Source organism: Lontra canadensis, unplaced genomic scaffold (genome assembly GCF_010015895.1).
Source record: "Lontra canadensis isolate GAN:19392208 unplaced genomic scaffold, GSC_riverotter_1.0 scaffold51, whole genome shotgun sequence".
Classification (NCBI taxonomy): Eukaryota; Metazoa; Chordata; class Mammalia; order Carnivora; family Mustelidae; genus Lontra; species Lontra canadensis.
This window is the reverse complement of record NW_022631045.1, coordinates 9,284,291-9,305,975: the sequence shown is the minus strand read 5'-3', so window position 1 is coordinate 9,305,975 and position 21,685 is coordinate 9,284,291. Positions and strand designations below refer to the sequence as shown.

The window sequence follows — 21,685 nt, the reverse complement described above, 5'->3', positions numbered from 1 at the left end:
TTTTGGGGGGGAATGTCTGTTGTATGATTCACTGTGTAACTTAAGGTAAATGTCTTAACCTCTCTGTGCCTATGTAACAAGAAGTGGCAAAGATTTAAAAAATCCAAATTTCCTTGCAATATTAGGGAAATGCATTTATCACAACAGAAATAATGAAGAGTTTTTGAAAGATAGATACTTAATTCCCTTAGGAATAATGTCAATTTAGATTTCTTAGCAATCAGAAACCTCAATGCTTGTAGCCAGAACTTTTTTTTTTTTTTTTTAAGAAAAATCAATATGTTCATTTAAACTCAAGACTTTCTCAAGAAACCACTGGTATGATAAATTACCACCTCTCAATGCTTACTGGAAGTCTCCTTCCATATAAAACTCTACTTCACACCCTTTCACATACCCACAAACATCTGTCCCACCCCACTGCTCTTCAACAGAATGGATCTTATACAAGCCAGGGATTTCTAACTGTCCCACAGAAACTAGAGACATTAGGAGGCATCTCCAGAGACTGCAAGTGGAAAAACGATTATGGCAGACACATGAATTTATGTCTCCCCTACACCTAGCCCAGAGGCTGGAATGCTATGGATGAAAATGAAGAAGGGATCTTCCTCCGAAGCAGGCCAATACACCCTGTGTCTATAATCAATCCTTGAATTCAAACTCCCCACACAAATAAACATTTCATGAAAAAAGAATAAAAATGTGATGTCTAATCACAGTAAATGCACCTTTCTATCAGTTATTACTTGTGTCAGACCCTGTTAGCTTTTCAGTGATCAAAGCAGGTTTCTGGATCATGGACACTATGTTCACTTATATGGAGGTAAGAGCTGGAAGCCACAATTTTCACTGCCTGAGTAGGGGAAAGACAAATGGAAAGAAACCACATGACGGCTAGAGCATCTCTGGACCCCAGGATGTCTGTCAGCTTGCACAGAGAACCACGAGGAAACTCACCTTCACTGTGCTTTAACTCAGTGTGCTTGTCTTCACAGCTGTCTGGAAATTGTAACATAGGCCATTCACCCAGTATCTCTTACCAAATATTCAACATGCCCTTTCCTTCAGGCATGGTTTGACAGTAAAGGAACCATGTCTCCAAATGTTAATGTGGTTTTGATGAGTAAAATAAGGTTTAGTCAATACCAGAATGTTCTACTGACCTTCCGGGACTGCCTTTAGTTCCTCCATGAGGAAACTTCCAGGGAGACACTGCCCCTATTTTTGTAACATTCATTCTCTGATTCACTTTTGGCTGTTTGTGCTCTGCCCCAACTTTAATGGGAAAACCATTGCAAGGTGAACCAGGAACTCGACAAAGAAAACATGAGACATGTCATCTAGAAGAAGACCTAGCAAGCACAGCTGTGTGGCGCTGTTGACAGGGTTGGGGCTTTCATCATACAGAACTGGTTTTCATCCCAGCTCCACCACTCCATAGCCCCACAGCTTTGGGTACGTAATTGTGAAACTCAAACTTATCTACAGAATGTAGACACGGCATCTACGTTGCTGAGTCACTGTCAAGATTATATAAAATAATCCAGGTCATTTACCTAGTAGTATGCCAAGCATATAGTAGGTGCTCAGTAAACGTCAGGGCTTTTTCTCTTTCTCTTACAGAAAGAACACCCAGATACAAAGATTTACAAAGCAACATATAGATTAAAGCAACAGCTCTAAGAGTACCAAAGGGACAGAAGTAATTCAAAGTGGCCAAGAGAGTTGGAAAGGTCTAGATCATTCCCATCAGAAATGACCCTAGAGAGGCCAGTGCCACAGCGCTAGGATTCCTTAAATTCTCTTGCACCTGAAACAACATGGAACTCTCTGCTGGCCTCTCGTTGATTCAAAAAGGGACATCTCAATAGGTATTTCTTAATGGCTTCTTCATGGAAGGAGGATCAACTTTGTTCTCTGCACAATCTCAGAGGGCTGGATGAGACAGTCAATGCATGGCAATGCTTTTTGTTTTATTTTCAGATAACTGTGATATATTTAAGATGATAAGATGGCATTTTCCAATTTTAGTTCCTCTTAAAAATTAGAGAGGACTCCCCCTTTCTTGCAGAGAGCTACAGTTTTTTTGTTTTTGTTTTTCTGGCCAATGAGGACTCTGCAATACTCCCACTTGGAAGAGGAAAGGGTTTACAACTCCATTTAGTATATTCTTCAAGTCTGATGTGCAATTTAAAAATATTTCTTCCAAAATAGCTAAACAATGCTGAGAGCCTGATAAGCAGAGTGATTTTATCAGCACTTAATTGCCTTCAGGTACTCTGAATCCTTGGGTGGGGGAGGGGAGCTGACTCCCAAATTTTTTAAGAGTTGGTTACCATGTAACTATAAAACAAAAGCCCCAGAAGCAAGTCTAGAATTACTTGAGGCTCTCCAGGGAATTTCTTTCCAAATGATAACTAAAAATCATTTGACATAGTTACCTATAGTAGCACTACAATTTTTTTCAAGATTTTATTTATTTATTTGACAGAGAGAGACACAGCAAGAGAAAGAACAGAAGCAGAGGGAGCAGAAGAGAGAGAAACAAGCTTCCCGCCAAGCAGGGAGCCCAACGCGCGGCCTGAACCCAGGACCCTGGATCATGACCTGAGCTGAAGGCAGATGCTTAACGACAGCCACCCAGGCACCCCAGTAGCACTACTATTTTAAGCAAAAAGAGATGAAAGATAAATAAGAACGGATGGAAACTAATCTTTTTTTAGGCTGTGACCTTAAGCAAGGCCAGTCACCCTTTGTGGTTAAATAAATGGCAACTGATGAAGTATTCACCAACGTCAGAAATAAATGCTTTTCACAAAGATCATGCCTGCTCGCACAGTTCAAGAACACAGGCTCCAGAGCTGCCCCAGCCATACGTGACTACTGAGCATGAGAAATATGGCTGGTCCAACCAGTGGGATGCTGTCCGTGTAAAATATATACTGGACTTCAAAGACTTGATATAAGAAATATATAAAATATCTCATTAACTTAATATTGCATACATGCTAAAATAATATTTTAGCCATCTTGCATGAAATAAAATATATTATTAAAATTAATTTTACTGGGGCGCCTGGGTGGCTCAGTGGGTTAAGCCGCTGCCTTCAGCTCAGGTCATGATCTCGGAGTCCTGGGATCAAGCCCCGCATCGGGCTCTCTGCTCAGCGGGGAGCCTGCTTCCTCCCCTCTCTCTGCCTGCCTCTCTGCCTGCTTGTGATCTCTCTGTCAAATAAATAAATCAATAAAATCTTTAAAAAAAAAATTAATTTTACTTGTTTTTTAAAAAAAATGTGGCTACCAGTACATTTAAAGTTAGATTTGCTGACAGCAATAAGGCAACCAAAAGAAATAAAGCCATCCAAATTGGCAAAGAAGAAATTAAACTGTCACTATTTACACATGACATGATGACACTCTATATAGAAAACACTTAAGACTCCACCAAAAAACTACTAGAACTGATCAATAAATTCAGTAAAGTCTTGGGATATAAAATCAATGTGCAGAAATCTGTTGCATTTCTATACACTAATAATGAAGCAGCACAAAGAGAAATTAAGAAACTAATCTCGCTTATAATTATACCCAAAATAATAAAATACCTAGGAATAAACCTAACCAAAGAGGAAAAAACATATACTCTAAAAACTATAAAACATGGATGACAGAAATTGAAGAAGACACAAAGAAATGGAAAGACATTCCATGCTCATGGATTAGAAGAACAAATAGTTAAAATATCTATACCCAAAGCAATCTACACATTTAATGCAATCCCGATCAAAATACCAACAACAGGGACACCTGGGTGGCTCAGTGGGTTAAGCCGCTGCCTTCGGCTCGGGTCATGATCTCAGGATCCTGGGATCGAGTCCCGCATCGGGCTCTCTGCTCAGTGGGGAGCCTGCTTCCCTCTCTCTCTCTCTCTCTCTGCCTGCCTCTGTCTACTGTGATCTCTCTCTGTCAAATAAATAAAAATAAAATCTTTAAAAAAAAAAAAAAAAAAACAAAAACCAACAACATTTTTCACAGACCTAGAACAAATAATCCTTAAAGTTTACGTGGAACCACAAAAGACTCCAAAACTGCCAAAGCAATCTTGAAAAAGCAAAGCACAGGTGAAGGCATCACAATTCCAAACTTCAGGTTATATTACAAAGCTGCAGTAATCAAAACACTATGGCACTGGTACAAAAACAGACATGTATATCAATAGAACAGAACAGAAAAGTCAGAAATAAATCCATGATTATATGGTTAATTACTCTTTGACAATGTAGGTAAGAATATCCAACGGGAAAAAGTCTCTTCAACAAATGGTGTTGGGAAAACTGGACAGTTACATGCAAAACAATGAAACTGGACAACTTTTTTACACCTTACACAAAAATTAAAAAATGGATTAATACCTAAATGTGAGACCTGAAACCATAAAAATCCTCAAAGAGAGCACAGGTAGTAGGGTCTCTGACATGAGCCATATCAATATTTTTCTAGATGTCTCCTGATGCAAGGGAAACAAAAGCAAAAATTAACTATTGGGATTTATATCAAAGTAAAAAGCTTCTGCACAGTGAGGGAAACAATCTACAAAACTAAAAGGCAACCTACTGAATGGGAGAAGATATTTGCAAATGACATATCTGGTAAAGGGTCAGTATCCAAAATATGTAAAGAACTTATACAACTCAACACACCAAAAAAACAAATAATCCAGTTTAAAAAAGGGGCAGAAGACATGAACAGACATCTCTCCAATGAAGACAGCCAAACATAACCAACAGACACACAAAAAGATGCTCAACATCACTCATCAGGGAAATGCAAATCAAAACTACAATGAGGTATCACCTCACACCTGTCAGAGACTAAAATCAAAAACACAAGAAACAACAAATGTTGGTGAGAACGTGGAGAAAAAGGAACTCTTGTGTGCTCTTCCTTTCTCAGTGGAGTGCAAACTGGTGCAGCCACTGAGGAAGACAGCATGGAGGTTCCTCATAAAGTTAACAGTAGAACTACTCTATGATCCAGAAATCACACTACTGGGTATTTACCCAAAGAATATAAAAATACTACTTCAAAGGGCTACATGCCCCCTGGACGTTTATTGCAGCATTATTTACAATAGCCACACTATGGAACGCGCGCGCACACAGACGCGTGCGCATATTATTCAGCCATAAAAAAGAATGGAATCTTGTCATTTACAGCAACATATGTGAAGCTAGAGTGTTATGCTAAGTGAAATAAGTCAGGGAAAGACAAATACCATATGATTTCACTCATATGCAGGATTTAAAAAACAAATGAGCAAAGGAAAAAGAGAGAGAGAAAGAAACAAGCCAAGAAACACTTTAAACTAGAGAGAACCAATTAATGGTTACCGAGGGGAGGTTGGTGGGGGGACAGATGAAATAGGTGATGGGGATTAAGGAGGACACTTGTCATGATAAGTACCAGGGGGTCTGTCAAAGTGCTGAATCACTGTTTTGTGACCTGAAACTAATATAACACTGTATGTCAACTGCATTGGAATTAAGAGAGAGAGTAGAGTAGAAGAAGAGAGGAAAGGAGAGAAGAGGAGAGGAGAGGAGAGAAGAGGAGAGGAGAGGAGGGGAGGGGAGGGAAGGGGAGAGGAGGGGAGGGGAGGGAAGGGGAGAGGAGGGGAGGGGAGGGGAGAGGAGAGAACAGAGTAACATTTGCAGCTTTGCCTTATCTTCCCATCACACGGTGCTGGGTGAAGGTGCTCAAGCTCAGGCCACAAGTCAGCTACACCACAGGGACCTTCCATACCTCACACTGTCTCTCTATCCTGGGGTTTTTGTTTGTTTGTTTGTTTGTTTTTTCATTTGTAAGATGTCAAGAGCTTGGACTAGATGCTTGTGAAACCCCTGTGGCTCTCACATTCTAGGATTCAAGGATTCAAGGATTCAACCGTGATTGCTGGTGGAGAAAAGAAAGCAGCGGCCAGTCGATGACAGTGTAATAAGTGGTTAGTCAGCATTGAACAGTTAGTGTAATGAAGAGGCAGGGCGGCCTTTGCTGGAGCTGGGCTCTGTACAGGCTGCCTAAGGAGAGTTCAACGGGTCCCTTATGGCCACCCCACAGCTTGGCGGGTCCCGAGGCTGCAGACGGTGCCATTCCACCCCTGCTGCAGTGCTAGCCCAGCAGCTGCTGGGAGCACCTGAGGAAAGCCCTGCTCTGGTGTGGGGCCGGCTCCAGGCTCAGCACTCGGGCCACCTCGTCACAGCCGGCAGCCCAGCAGATGGGGGTACATGCTATCAGTTTAAGCCCAGCATGTCGTGCGACAGCGTCCCGGCTGCCAACAGGGTCCAGCAGACTAACCACGTTCCATGCGCCACCCAGCTGTGGGATCCCAAAAAGTGGGAAAAAACCAACCTGTGATTTATATTGTGTTTGTATGACTTAATCCAAATTCTAGCAGATCTGGATTTTGTGGTTTATCAGACTCCTAAAAAAAAAGTATTTTTTAAAAAAAGAAAAAATGTATCTGACTAGCAGTTTGGTTTTTTTAATTTTTAATTTTATATATATTTTTATATTTTATATCATATATATTTTATTATAAAATTTTTATTTTATATATTATATGATATATTTTATATATAAAATATATCATCTAATATATTAATATATTATACTATATTATAAATATATTTATAGTTTTTATTATATATTATATATTTATATAAATTTTATGTTAGATATTATATATTTATATAAATTTATATATTTATATTATATATAAAACATATATATCACATATACAAATTATATATGATATATACTATATATAATGAGTTAAATATATTATATTAAATATATATAAAAAACTCCTTATTGAACAAATCATTTGAGGATACATTCTCCCATTCACTAGGTTGCTTTTTTGTTTTGTTAATAGTTTCCTTTGCTGTGCAAAAACTTTCTATTTTGGTGTAGACTCGATATTTAATTTTGTTTTTGTTTTCCCTTGCCTTAAGGAGACATATCCATAAATACACTGTTCAGGCTATTCGATGTCCAAGAGATTACTGCCTATGTTTTCTTTTAGGAGTTTCATAGTTTCAGAGCTCACATTTATGTCTTTAATTCATTTTGAGTTTATTTTTGTGTATGGTCTAAAAAAGTGGTCCAATTTCATTATTTTACATGTAGCTGTCCAGTTTTCCTAATACCATTAATTGAAAAGACTGTATTTTCCCTGTTGTATATATTCTTGCCTCCTTTGTCATAGATGAACTGACCATCTAAGCATGGGTTTATTTCTAGGCACTCTATCCTCTTCCACTGATCTATGTGTCTGTTTCTGTGCCAGTACTATATTGTTCTGATTATCACAGCTTTGTTAGCTATCTTGAAATCTGGGATTATGACACCTCTGGTTTTGTTCTTTCCCAAGATTGCTTAGCTATTTGAGGAGACCCCTGTATTTTTATAACCAATTCTAACTTTGGTGTCAGCTGGTTGGAACAGGTGTCAGATACTACTATCACATAAGTCCTGAAGAAGATACTCTTTCTTCACCTTTAGTGCCTTTATACAGCAATACCTCATTTCTATGCTAAAACCAAAGCTGATACAAATATGATATGGGTGCTGTCACTTTCCTAGCCAACTCCCCATGCAGACTTGATGTAGGGGTCACAGAACTCTCTATCTGGGCCTCATAAATCATCACCATAGTGTTCTACGTGGCCCCAAAGAAATTAACTGGAGTTGGCACACAAGAGAAAAGTTATTGGCCCTCAGTGTTCTAGACTCAGGCACACACTTACAAACCCATGTCCACCCCATCTATAAGGTTTGGTTTTCTTTCTTTCTTTCTTTCTTTCTTTCTTTCTTTCTTTCTTTCTTTCTTTCTTTCTTTTTTTTTTTTTTTTGTCTCTGGGGATTTGGTCACATTTTAGAGTTCATCAATTTGGAGCAATGGCTACTAAAACCCTTACAGAATCAGAGCACTCTGCGTTTTCTGAATTAATTATCTATATTCATAAAGTATGGCCTATTAACTTATTTGTACATTACTTTGCCAGTTGAACCATAGTTTGTCACAAATTTACATGCAATCTGAAAAAAAAAATGATCTAACTACCACACGATAACCTGCAAACTTCAGGAACTGTAAATCCTGTGAACTTCAAGAAGCGTAAACTACTGGAAACCTCTAAATTGCAGGAACTGTGTCTGCTACAGCAAAGCCAAGACTGTTCCTCTCTCCACTTAATGACTTTATCACGCATAGCTTTCCAGCAACATACGTGCCTCCCTGTCCAACTGTAGCAAAGAGTCTTTCTGACTACCTTGATAGACTACAACTAGTAAGCAAATAAAAAGAGCATCTTAAAAATCAGTAACATACCAACTCCATCAACTGTTTGAGCTGACCTATCTCTTCGGGCAGCGCTCCAAGTTTGTTGTTACTTGCGATTAAGACTTTGAGAGGCAGACCACACAGGCAGGCAGGCAGGGCAGACAGCTGATTTCGACTGCAAAGACAATACCAGAACACAGGTGAACATACGGGCCACGTCATGCTGTTTCTGAATGTGAGTCAGCAAGAAGAAAGGAGTGATCCAAGAAGACATTTTACAAATATAAAAGGTCCAATAAAGTTTCTGCATGTGTCATAAATCCCAAATACAGAAGATAATAAAGTATATTTCTAAGAAAGAAAGACGGGGGCGCCTGGAAGGCTCAGGCGGTTGGGCGTCCAACTCCGGATTTCAGCTCCGGTCCTGATCTCAGGGTCCTGAAATGGAGTTCAGCAGGCAGTCTGCTTTTCTTTCTCCCTCTCCCTCTGCCCCCTGCCCAACTCTTGCACATGCTCTAAATAAATAAATAAATAAATCTATATTTAACAGAAAGAAAGAAAGGCATAGGCAGTTCTGTGGGAAACAATTTTTTCTGGCACAAGGAAAGCCCTTGCAGAAGCGGAGTCCTTGGCCAGCCAAGAGGCAGACGGGCATCATGCCCTGTGCCACCAATAGCAACAGGAAGCTGGTGCCAACTGTTCTCTTCCTGACAATGTGAGCAGGAAACTCAGCAAGATCCAAGTACCATGAAGGCATCCTCCCGTCCATGTTAGTAGTGATGGGGAAGGTCATTGTGCTGCAAGTTATAAAAGACCTCTAGCCTGATTTCCAACATTTTGACTCTGCTTCCTTTTGCTAACACAAGAGCCACTGTGGTTAAGGTCTATTTAGATGTCTGCAAGGGAGCTAATTAAAAGAAGAAAAACGCTGGGGCGCCTAGGTGGCTCAGTCAGTTAAGTGTCTCCCTTTGGCTCAGGTCACGGGCCCAGGGTTCTGAGATCGAGCCCCACATGGGGCTCCCTGCTCAGTGGGGGGCTCCCTCTCCATCTACCCCTCCCCCAGCTCATGCTCTCTCTTGCTTGCTCTCTCTCTCCCACATAAATAAATAAACTATTTAAAAAAATAAAAGAAAAAAATAAAGTTGGCCTTCTGCCAAAAATGAAGCTAGGGTCTCGAGGGGTTCAGTTTCACAGAGGACCCAAAAGTCTGGCTCCGGGTCTCACTTCTGCTTTGCAGGACGAGGTTTTCTACAGAGAAATGCCTGAACTTCCTAAGCTGCTGTCATCAATGCCTAGTTTTTCTGAGAAATGGGAAAACAAGGGATAAGTGAAATCCATGAACCATTTTATGTATGTCAGTCATTTATTTCAACCTCCTTTCCCACAAAAAGCCCCTTCCCTGCCATCAAGTAAGGAGACAGAAGGTTTTTAGTTTCCCTGCCTTTCTTTCCCTGGCATTCTGCTGAGGAAGCCAATGACCAGGCTGTGAAATATCTAAAAACCTGTGTGTCGAGTTACTACAACTATTTAGAACTTGTTTTGTGTGTATGTGTGCACGTGCATGAAGCTTCCAAAGTTGTGGTACAGTGTGCATGTATTTATGGACACACATAAATCAGTGTGGGAGAGAGGAAGGGACAGACAGCCTGAAAACTCACCAGTGTTATTAGTAATCCTTCGAGGGGGATTAGGTACAATGAGTGTCTTTTTATTTTCTTTCTTATACTTTGCTGAATTTTCCAAAATTCCTACAAAGTGCTTTCATAATTAAGAAATAAATATCATGGGGCACCTGGCTAGCTCAGTCTGCTGAAAGTCCAACTCTTGGTTTAAGCTCAGGTCATGACCTCAGGTTTGTGGGATGGAGCCCTGCATCAGGCTCAGTGTTCAGTGGGGAGTCTGCTTCTCTTCCTCTGTACCCCCCCACTTGCGTGCTCTCTCTTGCGAGCTCTCTCTCTCTCTAAAATAAATAAATCTTAAAAAAGAAATAAGTATCACTATAAAAAGATAAACTTCATCTGCATACTGGTTACATGGGGGTTTCTATTTACGAAAATTCACTGAGATGTATAATTATGAACTGTGTACTTTTCCGTATGTATTATATTTCAGTTGAAGGTTTTACTCCCCTACTCCCCCATATGAGGAGGTGGGAATCTTATGGCTAAATAAAGGACATCTCTAGCTGATAGGCTGAGAAAAAGCAGGTGTTATCCCCTGGAAAGAACCTTTCTAGTGACACGTGGGTGGCACAGTTGGTTAAGGCTGCCTTCAGCTCAGGTCATGATCCCAGGATCCTGGCATCGAGTCCCACATTGGGCTCCTTGCTCAGCGGGGTGTCTGCTTCAACCTCTCTCTCTGCCCTTCCACCCTCACTCATGTTCTCTCTCTCTCTCAAATAAATAATAAAATCTTAAAAAAAAAAAAACAACAAAAAACCTTTCTCATGTGGGTACTCCCCTGTAACTCCCCTGATATCTCTCCTGTTCCAGGTACCCAATGAATGCCTGGGTAATAGGGTTTATCAAGAAAAGACACAGTCAACCTTCCCTCCATTGCTGAGATCTGCAAATAAAGAGATTTCCAGAAAGGAGTGGGAAGGAGAGAGGTTTCTCTAAGAGGGTCCAGCAGAGGGAGGGAGGAGATTGAAAGCCATATGGGGGTGGAGGGGGGTTCCTGGCACTGGAAGGACCAGCTGCCTCTTCACTTCCCCCTGGTTAGAGTGATAGGGAGAGTAAGGGGGTTGGACACGCCGTGGCACTTTCTCCTGTCTCTGAGGGCAGCAGAAGGGCATCAAGGGCTACCAGCCTGTCCTCCAGCCTCTGACATCCACCCACAGGAGCCCAGTGGGGCTGCTCTGACTGGCTGACAGGGACTTCCTGGAGCACTGATGGGAAAGCTTTCTCCAAGCTCCATAAACATCTCCTTTGACATTACCTCTGGAAAAGAGAACGAAGTTTATTGAAAGGTGGCAAGCAAATAATTTGGAATGTAATTCGTGGTTATAAAATATTTGTTAATACATAATTTCCTAAAATGAGGATTGGTTACTTAAAATGTTAATAAGGCCTTTTTTTTTTTTTTAATTTTGGAGCCACATTTAAACTTCTTTTTGGAGAAAAGACAAGGAAACAAAGATTAATTGGTATTTTCAAAAATTTCTACATTCCTGTTTTCATAGAATTAACAATTACAGCTGAACATTCTTCCTGTGTTTCTTTGCTTGGAAACTCAGATTTCAGCCATTCCCAGTCTCACCTTAATGCAGGGATCTCATCAGACTAACAGATACTGAATGAGGAGAGCCACTTATCATACCATTTAAGCAATGCAATGAGGGCTCTTCTCATTCAGAAGCACAGTATTTGAGATTACATGGGATTAGGCTCATGGGAATTCTAGGGTGGGTACTAATTTAAAATAAAATAACACTGAAGCATTTTAAATTTAAAATGTTAATATTAATTTTAAATGTAAGCATTTTAAATTTAAGCATAATTAAATGTAAGCATGATTTCTTTGATGGGGGTTACAAGCTTTTTATGCTAAAAGTTTCTGATGGAGTAACCTATTTATTTATGCCTCATGCTATACTAGAGTTAGTCACCTGCAGATAAATCCAGACGCCAGAACTTTAGTTATAACACAGCACGCTACAGACCCAGGTCACATTTCTTCAATCTCATTGATCCAGTCTCTCAGGCTCAACTTCATATATTTTATCACAGGATGTTCCTGTGCGACTTGTAATTTCCCCAATAGAAAAAGGAAATACACATGCACACAAAAGCCCATTAGCTGTCCAGCAAGTATTTATAAAGGACAGGAGAAACTCCATTCCCTTTTAATCCTCTACCCACTAAAGACCACATGGGTAGCCTGAGATTTTTCCAACCACTCATCTGGCAGTGATTTTTCTCAAGCAAATAATTGCCTCAGGCCTCAAGGAACTGTCTTGCTCCCCACTTGTCTCCTGCTGGCCTCTTGGCTAAAAATGGGCCCTGCGCAGAAAGAATGTTTAAAATAAGGGTGTATACAATCTGATAAGGTAATAGTCAACATTTATTCTCAAATCTACCTTGCAAGCTCTACCTGAAAGCAAAATCTAAAAAAAAAAATTTTTTTTAACTCACTCAGTACAAAGGATTAAGTTAGTGGGGGAAAGGGGGCCACTCATTCAGAAGCAGAAATTACAGATTTGGTCATGGCAGCCTGAGACATCTTGCCCAGCATCTCTTCTCACTCTCCCTGCCCAGTCTGCATGGACGATGATGGCACAGGGAGGGAGGTGGAGAGGCGGAAAGGCGTTAGTTTTTTACTGGGCCGTGTTTATTGCTGATGCTTCCTCTTCCATCTTTCTCAATCGAATGACTCCCTATTAGATTTATTGGTCTATTTCCTCATGTCAAGATGAAACAAGGCAACTCAAACATAATTTGAACACTTTTGATAGCTTTAGTTAACAGGATAAATTTCTCTTGGCTTCAAGTATCCACTATCCCGAACTTAACATAATTCTTAAACTAAAGAATTTGCAAACCATCTCACTTCCGTACAGTTTTACTACTAGAGAGTCTTAATTTAATGTGTTTTGACTATGACACTTATTAATATCCATGTTTTTAGACTTAATGGTGGTATTTAACATTATTTATTATTGGTTTATCAGAAAGTTATTTTCCCTAAAGTATGTGATGATAAAAAAAAAATACTATAGGGGCACCTGGGTGGCTCAGTCGTTGAGCATCTGCCTTTGGCTTGGGTCATGATCCCAGGTCAGTCCCACATTGGGCTCCCTGCTTAGAGGGACGCTTGCTTCTCCCATTCCCCCTGCTTGTATTCCCTCTATCACTGTGTCTCTCTCTGTCAAATAAGTAAATAAATTTTAAAAAAGACTATATTCTTACATGTGATTTTATTATCAGGGTATCCTCTCTATATATTTTTTATTTTACTGGAATAGTGTATGGGTTCACTTAGTAATTGAGGGTAGAACCCACTCAGCAGAAAATAATTTATAGGAAGACTTCCAAAACATAGTCACCTACTCAGCTGGTGAAAAGGTCACCAGCTATGGAATTAGAAGGCCTGGCTTCAAATCTCGTCTCTGCCGCAAACATTTGGTATAGGTAAAACATTTAACTCCTCTATTTTGTTATCCTTAAAACATAGATGATAACCCTTATCTAACATGAGACATGAGCGTATGGAGGCAAAAGTGCTTGGCCCAACATTAAATCTCGACAACAAGACAAAATGATACCGGACCGCTAACATGGCAAAAGCAGTGGGAGCGTGACCAAAAAAAAAAGCGTGTGTGTGCTTAGCTCCGTTTTATTTATTTTATTTCCTAACTGCTAAAATGTCAACCACTTTTCAAATATGGTTTCATGTTGCATTCATTGAAAGCATAAACCCCTGAAACATAAAGATGATCACTCCGAGACGTGCAGAGTCGGGACCAGGCTGGGCTACACAACTTCAGCCTAAGAAAAACCAAGTGAACTACGACCACTCTGGAAACCCTAGACTAGAGCCTACAAGCACTTGGACGACTTTCTCTCCCCCACCTCTCCAAATGCCAAGTTCCTACTATTTATCTGGGAAAACATGAATACCCAGGGGTCACCATCTTCATTTACTGTTTGGTTTCTGAAGAGTAACTGAAATAATGGTGTGAAATAATAACCATCAGAAGCCTATTCACAAACTGTCCCAGCTCACACCTCAACAGCCCCAGAGAGATCAGGGCAGGCTCGCCCTCTGTGAGTATCGGCCGGGATGGGGGTTGGGGGAAGGAACAAACAAGTACGCTGTAGCTATTGCTACTGTTTGTGCGAAGAGTTTCTCTGTGCGTAGTGTGCGTCCTTTCAAAGGACATCTCACTTAATTTTGTGTTTATGGGTTGTACTTTTTTGTTTGTTTTTGTTTTGTTTTTCTGCATACCCTGTTCACCTTTCATTCAAGGCAGAGTAACATTTTTATGGTTTTTTTTTTTCTCTTTTGCATATGACACTTGGCTGTTAATGGTCTTTATTACACACACACATCAGTGAACAATATCTATAGAGAACCATTTCCTTTTTCTTGCTGGCTCCATTCTGAAAAACCCACCACAGCAAAATGTCTCACCCTCTCTTCCCCTGGTTACAGAGTACTTCCCCTTCATGGCCTGTCCTCCCCCTGTGTTCCCACCATCCGCAGATGCCTGAGACTCCTCCCAACAACCACCAGCACCTCGCTTCACATTGCCTGGGATCTTCTGGCAGACTTTAATGCTACAAATACAAATTATATGACTATCACGTTCACCCTGTTTGACATGAGATCTGTAAAGCAGTAGTGAGATTGAGATTTCGGGCATGTACAACATGTGGGCAGCCACGCTGAACCTGAACTTTGAAAGCACTTAGGCTGTCTGCAACTTGGGGGTGGCCATCACCAGAAAACTTCAAATGCTTCGAGACCAGCAACACAGAATCATCCTTATAAACCTGCATCGTGAAACAGCTGTTGAGCACTACATACCGATCCATTTCCCATTCTACATGTGTGAAGGCCCCGTCTGGAGAAGCAAAGCAGTCAGGTGAAGAAAGGAGAACCAAAAGAGCAGCAAGAAGCAAAAAGGGAGCGTCTACAGCAGCTCAGAGTTCTGGCCAGTGGCTGCACCAGCCCTTTTGCTGTGCCTTTGCGCGTGCATACCTGCACCATATTTGGCCACTGCAGCTGAAGCCGTTTCCCACAATAACAGCCTGTCAGTCTCCTTCTGAGTATAAATAAAGCCTGGCTTAAAATACTCCGCTTTTTTATACTCTCCATGGCCGGCAACCACCACTGCCGATGTCTGTAATTAGATTTCAAAGTGTAATTATTGATAACTCACCCCTTCTCAGTTACTTCCTGTCCTTTTTTTTTTTTTCTCAGAGCTCATCATTTCTTAAAGGATGAGGCTCTAAAAACTGTGACCTCAAATTTCCTCTTTAATATTTTATTATGCCCTACCTTCCCTCTAAAAAGGAGCTGAGTGTTCTAAATCACGGAAGCTCTGGGTATTTAAAGAGAAAGCAGTATCAGATGCCAGCCAAGAATATTAATTGCCAACACCTTCAGAGGAAAGAATGTAGACTTGGGGTTTTAAGTATTAAGACTATTGGGGCACCTGGATGGCTCAGTTTGGTTAAGCATCCAACTCTTAATCTCACCTCAGGTCTTGATCTCAGGGCTATGAGTTCAAGCCCTGAATTGGGGCTACTTAACAAATAATAATAACAAACAAAATAAAAAGTATTAAGACTATAGAGGCCTAAGCCCTATGTCTTGAAAAACACCGCTCTGCAAAACACTGTTGCTGACACCTAGGGAAACCACCACTAAATGGCTAAGAAAAATGTCTTGGCACTGAAGATAATTCTCCCACTTTTTGGAGCCATGCTCCAAGTAGAATGGACACTAGCTTCCTATTACCAGGCAAGGATGCCTACCTTACCCACCTTCCCCTCCATGCAACTCCACCAAGCCAAATGTTACTTTGACATTTTTCCTCCACCCAAAAGGAAAGGGATATCCATACTGACTTAAAGGAGAACAGGCTGCCCAGATCAAGTTAGGCAGAGGGACCCTGGAGCCCCGAGTGAATACAAAATATTCTACCCAGGGACTCTGAGTGAATACAAAATATTCATAGTAAGATTTAAGATGCCTGAACATTTTTGAACATTTTGTCCATCATTTAAAGACATACATCTCTCCATCTATTTCCAGGAATTTTTAAATGCAGGTGGAATTAATTGTATGAATATGTCTATATACATCCTTCTTTTTTCCTACTTACTCTTCCAAGAAAATGAGTCTTCAGAGAGCTCCTGTCATGTAACTTGACAGCCTATAATAACAAGTTTCCATTTAACTGTTCTAATACTTTTACAAATCAGCACCATATCCACGTTACTAACAATACTAGAAAATCCACTTACTTTACTAGATCTTCTGCACTCTTTTTCTTAACACATGTGGCAATAGATGTGACATAGCATACTACAAAACCTGATTAGACAATTCCAGAAACATTTCTTGGGTAGTTATGACGTATAAAGCACAGTGCTAGGCACTTAGACAACTATTATTTTATTTATATTCACAACAGTCATGTAATATAAGCAACAGTCATGTAATAGAACCATTAAACCCCCGACCTTTCAGATGCAAAAACTGATGTTGTTCAGAGAGTTTAAAGAACTTGCTCCAAATTGCCTAGCTAGTGCTCTGTGATGTGTGGTTTGAAACTAGGTAGGCCAGGCTTCATAGTAATGTCTGTGATCTTCTTCAATACAACACTGCCTATTTTCATTGACTTTGGAATACAAAGTGAAGGGAAACCCGGAAAATAGTAGGAGGAGGACCTCAGATTCTAAGCAGGAGGCAATGAGATGCTAGACTGGTCGTTCAATGATTAATTTCTATGAAAAAGGGTGGAGGACAGGGTCAAAGATAATTTCTGAGGTTCCAAGCTAGGGGTGTGGAGAAAACTGGGAGCATGGACAGGAACAAGGATGTTAATTTGGGAAAGAAGAAAATGAGCTTAGTTTAGCAGATGCTCAATTTTGAGGAGTCAATAAGCATCTAAGAGGACCTGAATTTTTGGCAATCAGGAAAAAGGGGGAGAGGATATATTTGAGACACCTGAGGCATGGGTCTGAGAGAGAAGATTTAAGGACCAAAGACTGACCTTTGTGGAATTCTAGTGATAAGGTGCAGAAAGAGAAAGAACACCCAGACAGGGAAATAAAGAAGAGACAGAAAGACACAGAAAAGCAAGCAGGAAAGCCTGTGACCAAATCCAGGAAGGATGGTGGCATGGTGTCAAATGCTGACAGGAAGCCAATTATTTTTCTAAACTTCTGAGAGCCTGCTCTGATCAAGAACCTGTTCGAAACTCAGAGAAAATATGAAATGGATATGAATCCTAAAACCTAGCCCTTCACAGGATTAGGCAACATCTCTCTGAGCTGATATCCCACTTGAACACTGGACATTTATTTCAAAAATTCTGTAGCAGCAGGCATCTCCTACTGGGTTTCTCAAGACATAAGATAAAAAATTAGTGACTCGGGGCACCTGGGTGGCTCAGTGGGTTAAAGCCTCTTGCCTTCGGCTCAGGCCCTGATCCCAGGATCCTGGGATCGAGCCCCAGGTGGGGCTCTCTGCTCAGTGGGGAGCCTGTTCCCCTTCCTCTCTCTCTGCCTGCCTCTCTGCCTACTTGTGATCTGTCAAATAAATAAACCTTAAAAAAAAAAAATTAGTGACTCTTAGCAAATAAAGTGAGACTTCCTTTATAGATGCTCTCTTGTAAGGGGGACTGAAAGATTCCTGGCTCGCCCTAACAACTCTGTAAACAAGGGTCTGTTCTTTCCTCTTGGTACAGAGGTCACAGTGGTCTCGCCCTCGGATTAACGTATAGGAGGGAGGACCCACTACTCCTAACGGTTTACTTACATTCCCTGAAGGCCACCCATTCGAATGCCTGGCCAGACAAAGGTCCACGTGCTGCCCTCAGAGCACACGCTCTCCTCAGTCCTGCCTTACCACACACCTGCCCACACAGAGCCTCTCACAGTCTTTGGGACACAGACTGTTGGAAGAAGAGTTTCACAATCCCCAGCAAATATCATTGCTTATATTTTTCTTCTTCTTATAGTTCATAAAGCTGCACGATTCCTGCATACAGTGATGTAAACGGAATTATTTAGTATATTAGGAACATTGTGATTGACTTTGAAATGGGCAAAATCAGTGCTCGGGGTCTTGTCTAATATAACCCTTCCAGGTTATTTCTGCCTTTCATCGTCTTTGAGCTATCTCACACCCCTGCAATTTGTTGTAAAACTGAAAACGGACAGTAAGGCAAATAATTTTAGTACACAGAAGCACAGACAAATTGTGGCGAGTGTGGTGGAACTGCAAATGATGACGGCACTCTTGCAGCCGTTCATAAATTCATCTCTGCCAGCCCACAAGTGTACAGGTACGTGCGCGAGCGTGAAGTCTCCCTCAAACAGGCTATGACATCTTACTGCCTCCTTCGGTAATTAATGAATTATATACAATCTTTGATGGATGTCATATTTGTATGAGAGTCCTGATTTTACTTTTTAAAAGAATTATCCTTTAATGGGTGATTATTTCAACTATAGGGATGTGGCATTTCTACAACAAAATTTCAGTGCAGATAATTTAAAGACTCTTTCAGCTGTTTCAGACTTCTGGTCAAGGTCATTCTCTTCTTCATTATATAATATTGAGCTCTCAGAACCTCCGAAAAAAAAATCCTCTCATCCCCTACAAAAAGAGTTCAATCCTAAAAAAAAAAAAAAAAAAAGAGGGGGTGGGCTGGGAAAGGGAAAAGGCTCATAAGCACACATCACAAAATATTAACAATTGTTTGAGTACTGGTGTGAACGATTGATATATTGTTTGTGCTTTGCACTACTTGATTTTTTCTCAAAAAATTGTAAATTTTACTTGATAACAAATAATAATAAACATATATATATATTTTAAAAGTACTAATTAAAAAATAAATCAGCTTGGATGTCAGCTCTGTGTAACACACTTTATGCTTTAGTGTTTCCTGGGCTCTTCTGTCTTCTACTTATATTTCATTTTTCCTCAATATATCTAGCCCATACAGATTACCGGGCCACTGAATATAACATTATGTAGGGAACATACCTTTTTTTTTTAGTTATTTTTATTAACATATGATGTATTATTTGCCCCAGGGGTACAGGTCTGTGAATCGTCAGGTTTACACACTTCACAGCACTCACCATAGCATATACCCTCTCCAATGTCCATAACCCACCCCCCAGCAACCCTCACTTTGTTTTGTGAGATTAAGAGTCTCTTATGGTTTGTCTCCCTCCCGATCCCAAATGGAACATGATGGGATCACATTTTTTAACCTCATTCTCTTTTAGCATGAGGTCAGTTCTTAAAGGAGTGAATGGGTGATAAAAATTCTTCTAAGTTAGTGTTTACAAACTGATGTTTTGGAAAGCACCACCCTGGGAGACGCTAATAGGTAGGCCTCACAAAAAAAAAAAAAAAAGGTGGGGGGAAGAGTTCTGTGTTGCTTGGAGATACACAGTGCGGATTAATACAATACATGGTTTCATTTGTGTGTGTGTGTGTTTTTTTTAAAGTATACCTATATCCAACAGAACATTTTTCCATAAAACATACTCTGAGGAAACGATGTTCTTCTACTTATTCCTTAATTGATCCAATGGCATCACTGAGGTTCGAAACAAACAACTTTTTTCTCCAATGGAGTCTGGCAGGTAACTTTTCTCCAGATCCTTTATTCTCTATTCATGAGTAGACAAATTAATCACTGAGTAGAACGGGTCAATTTTCTTATGCTATTTTCACATTCCTTTCTGCTTTGGCTTGCCAAATGGAGTATCAGAAAAACACTGCCTGATTTCATGAGGTTGAGGTAGATATACTTAGATTAATAGATAACATAGCTCTACATTATCCAACTCTGAAAGTAACCTAAATCTTCTGGTTATTTTCTCACTGTTCAAAGAGATTATCTCATTCCATCTGTCCTCACAGGCCATCTGGTCCAGAGAGTGGAAAGGTGTTCCAGGAAATGGCAAGAGATTTAAAAAAAAAAAAAAAGCCCCACAGACTCAATTACTCACATCCCAATTATACCCTTTGTTGCCTAAACACTCAATCCCTTGAATGCTTCTAGATAAAGAACCACAGAATATGCATTTATTCTTGACTTAATTTATCTACTGCGGAAAAGTGCTATTTAGGACTATCACATATGCTGAAACTCTTGGCTACATTATTTTGTCAAGATTTCCCCTCCTTTAGCTCTGAGCACTAGCATTCCTTTCAGAATTAAGATAATATTATTAATAACATATTCTACAGTTTTCCAGCTATGATAGCATATGTTTTTTTACTTTGAAAATGAAACCATGCATCTAGATTTAAATTGGGAAGCTGAGAAAAAAAAATACTGTGTCTCTTTTCTCAAAAGCAACTCATAAAAACTTCTGTATTTGCCATGTTACTGTAATTGTCTCTAACGAGCAAATAAGAACACCAAGAAAACCAAAGTGAAGCCCTGGCTTGGCCCTTAGGCCTCCAGACTGCAGTCAAAATCTACTCTCCTTTTTAAAGCCCTAATTCCATCTGACCCTCAATTTAAGACACCAAGGAAGAAGGCATGGAGGATGTGACAAGACAGGAAAGGCAGACAAAGAAAGTCAACAAAGTCAACAAAGAAAGGACTGAAGATTAAGAAGTCAAACTCTCACGGCACCTGGGTAGCTCAGTGGGTTAAAACCTCTGCCTTCAACTCAGGTCATGATCCCAGGGTCCTGGCATGGAGCCCTGAATCGGGCTCTTTGCTCAGTGGGGAGCCTGCTTCCCTCTGCCTTTCTGCCTACTTGTGATCTCTGTCTGACAAATAAATAAATAAAATATTAAAAAAAAAAAAAGTCAAACTCTCATAGGTTCCAGTTTCATGGGTCAAAGGATTTAAGACTTGTTCTCAACTCATTTTATAATAAAATAACTTAACTCATAGAAATTTAGTACCAAGTGAAAGTTTGTCTTTAGCCAACCAACAAAGTATACCATTGTAAGGGTAAGAGAGTGCATCAGATCTCAGTAATAAGCCAAAATACAGAGTTCTTGTGCTACACACTCCAATCACACGGAGTCTTTTTAAAAGAATTTTACTTTTACAGACTCAGAGAGCAAAACAAAGTTTATAGCGAGGTAAACCAAAATAATATACCTATACATATTATAGCAAAAAATATAGAGCAACAAAAGATAAAAAGAAGGTATGGGGAGAAATCAAAAGGAAAAGCATGGAAAATGCTCTACAAGCCTAAAACATTTAACCTAGCAAAGGATTACTTTATAGCAAAACAGAGGTCAGAAAACATACTCTCTTTGAAATACAATAGAAAAGAACTGCAACTTAACATTTTACACTAATACAACCTAAAATTTTATCCTAAGAATTGAACCTTCTTTCAAGAATGAGGGGAAAAGATAGTTCAGGAAAAGACTGTATTTACCATAAGCATACCATCACCAAATAAACTTCTTAAGAATGCATGTTAAAAAGAAGGAGATTGAACCAAAAAAGAGATGAAAAAGCAGAAAATCTGGTTAAAAAAAACAAACATATATATATATATAAACAAAAACAAAAAACATATAAACAAAAACAAAAAACATATATATATATGTTTTTTGTTTTTGTTTTATATATATATATATATATATATATATATATATATATAT

General features: G+C 39.8%; 1 protein-coding gene across 4 annotated transcripts in view; it reads right to left on the bottom strand.

The window, feature by feature from the left end:
* The window catches only part of LRCH1 (leucine rich repeats and calponin homology domain containing 1), a 195,645-nt gene that overhangs the window by 69,767 nt on the left and 104,193 nt on the right, over positions 1 to 21,685 (bottom strand). For all 4 annotated transcript variants that reach the window (XM_032874017.1, XM_032874019.1, XM_032874018.1 and 1 more), the window contains exon 3: positions 8,393 to 8,519. In XM_032874017.1, the coding sequence (XP_032729908.1) occupies positions 8,393 to 8,519 (127 nt within the window). The remainder of the gene's footprint in view (positions 1 to 8,392; positions 8,520 to 21,685) is intronic.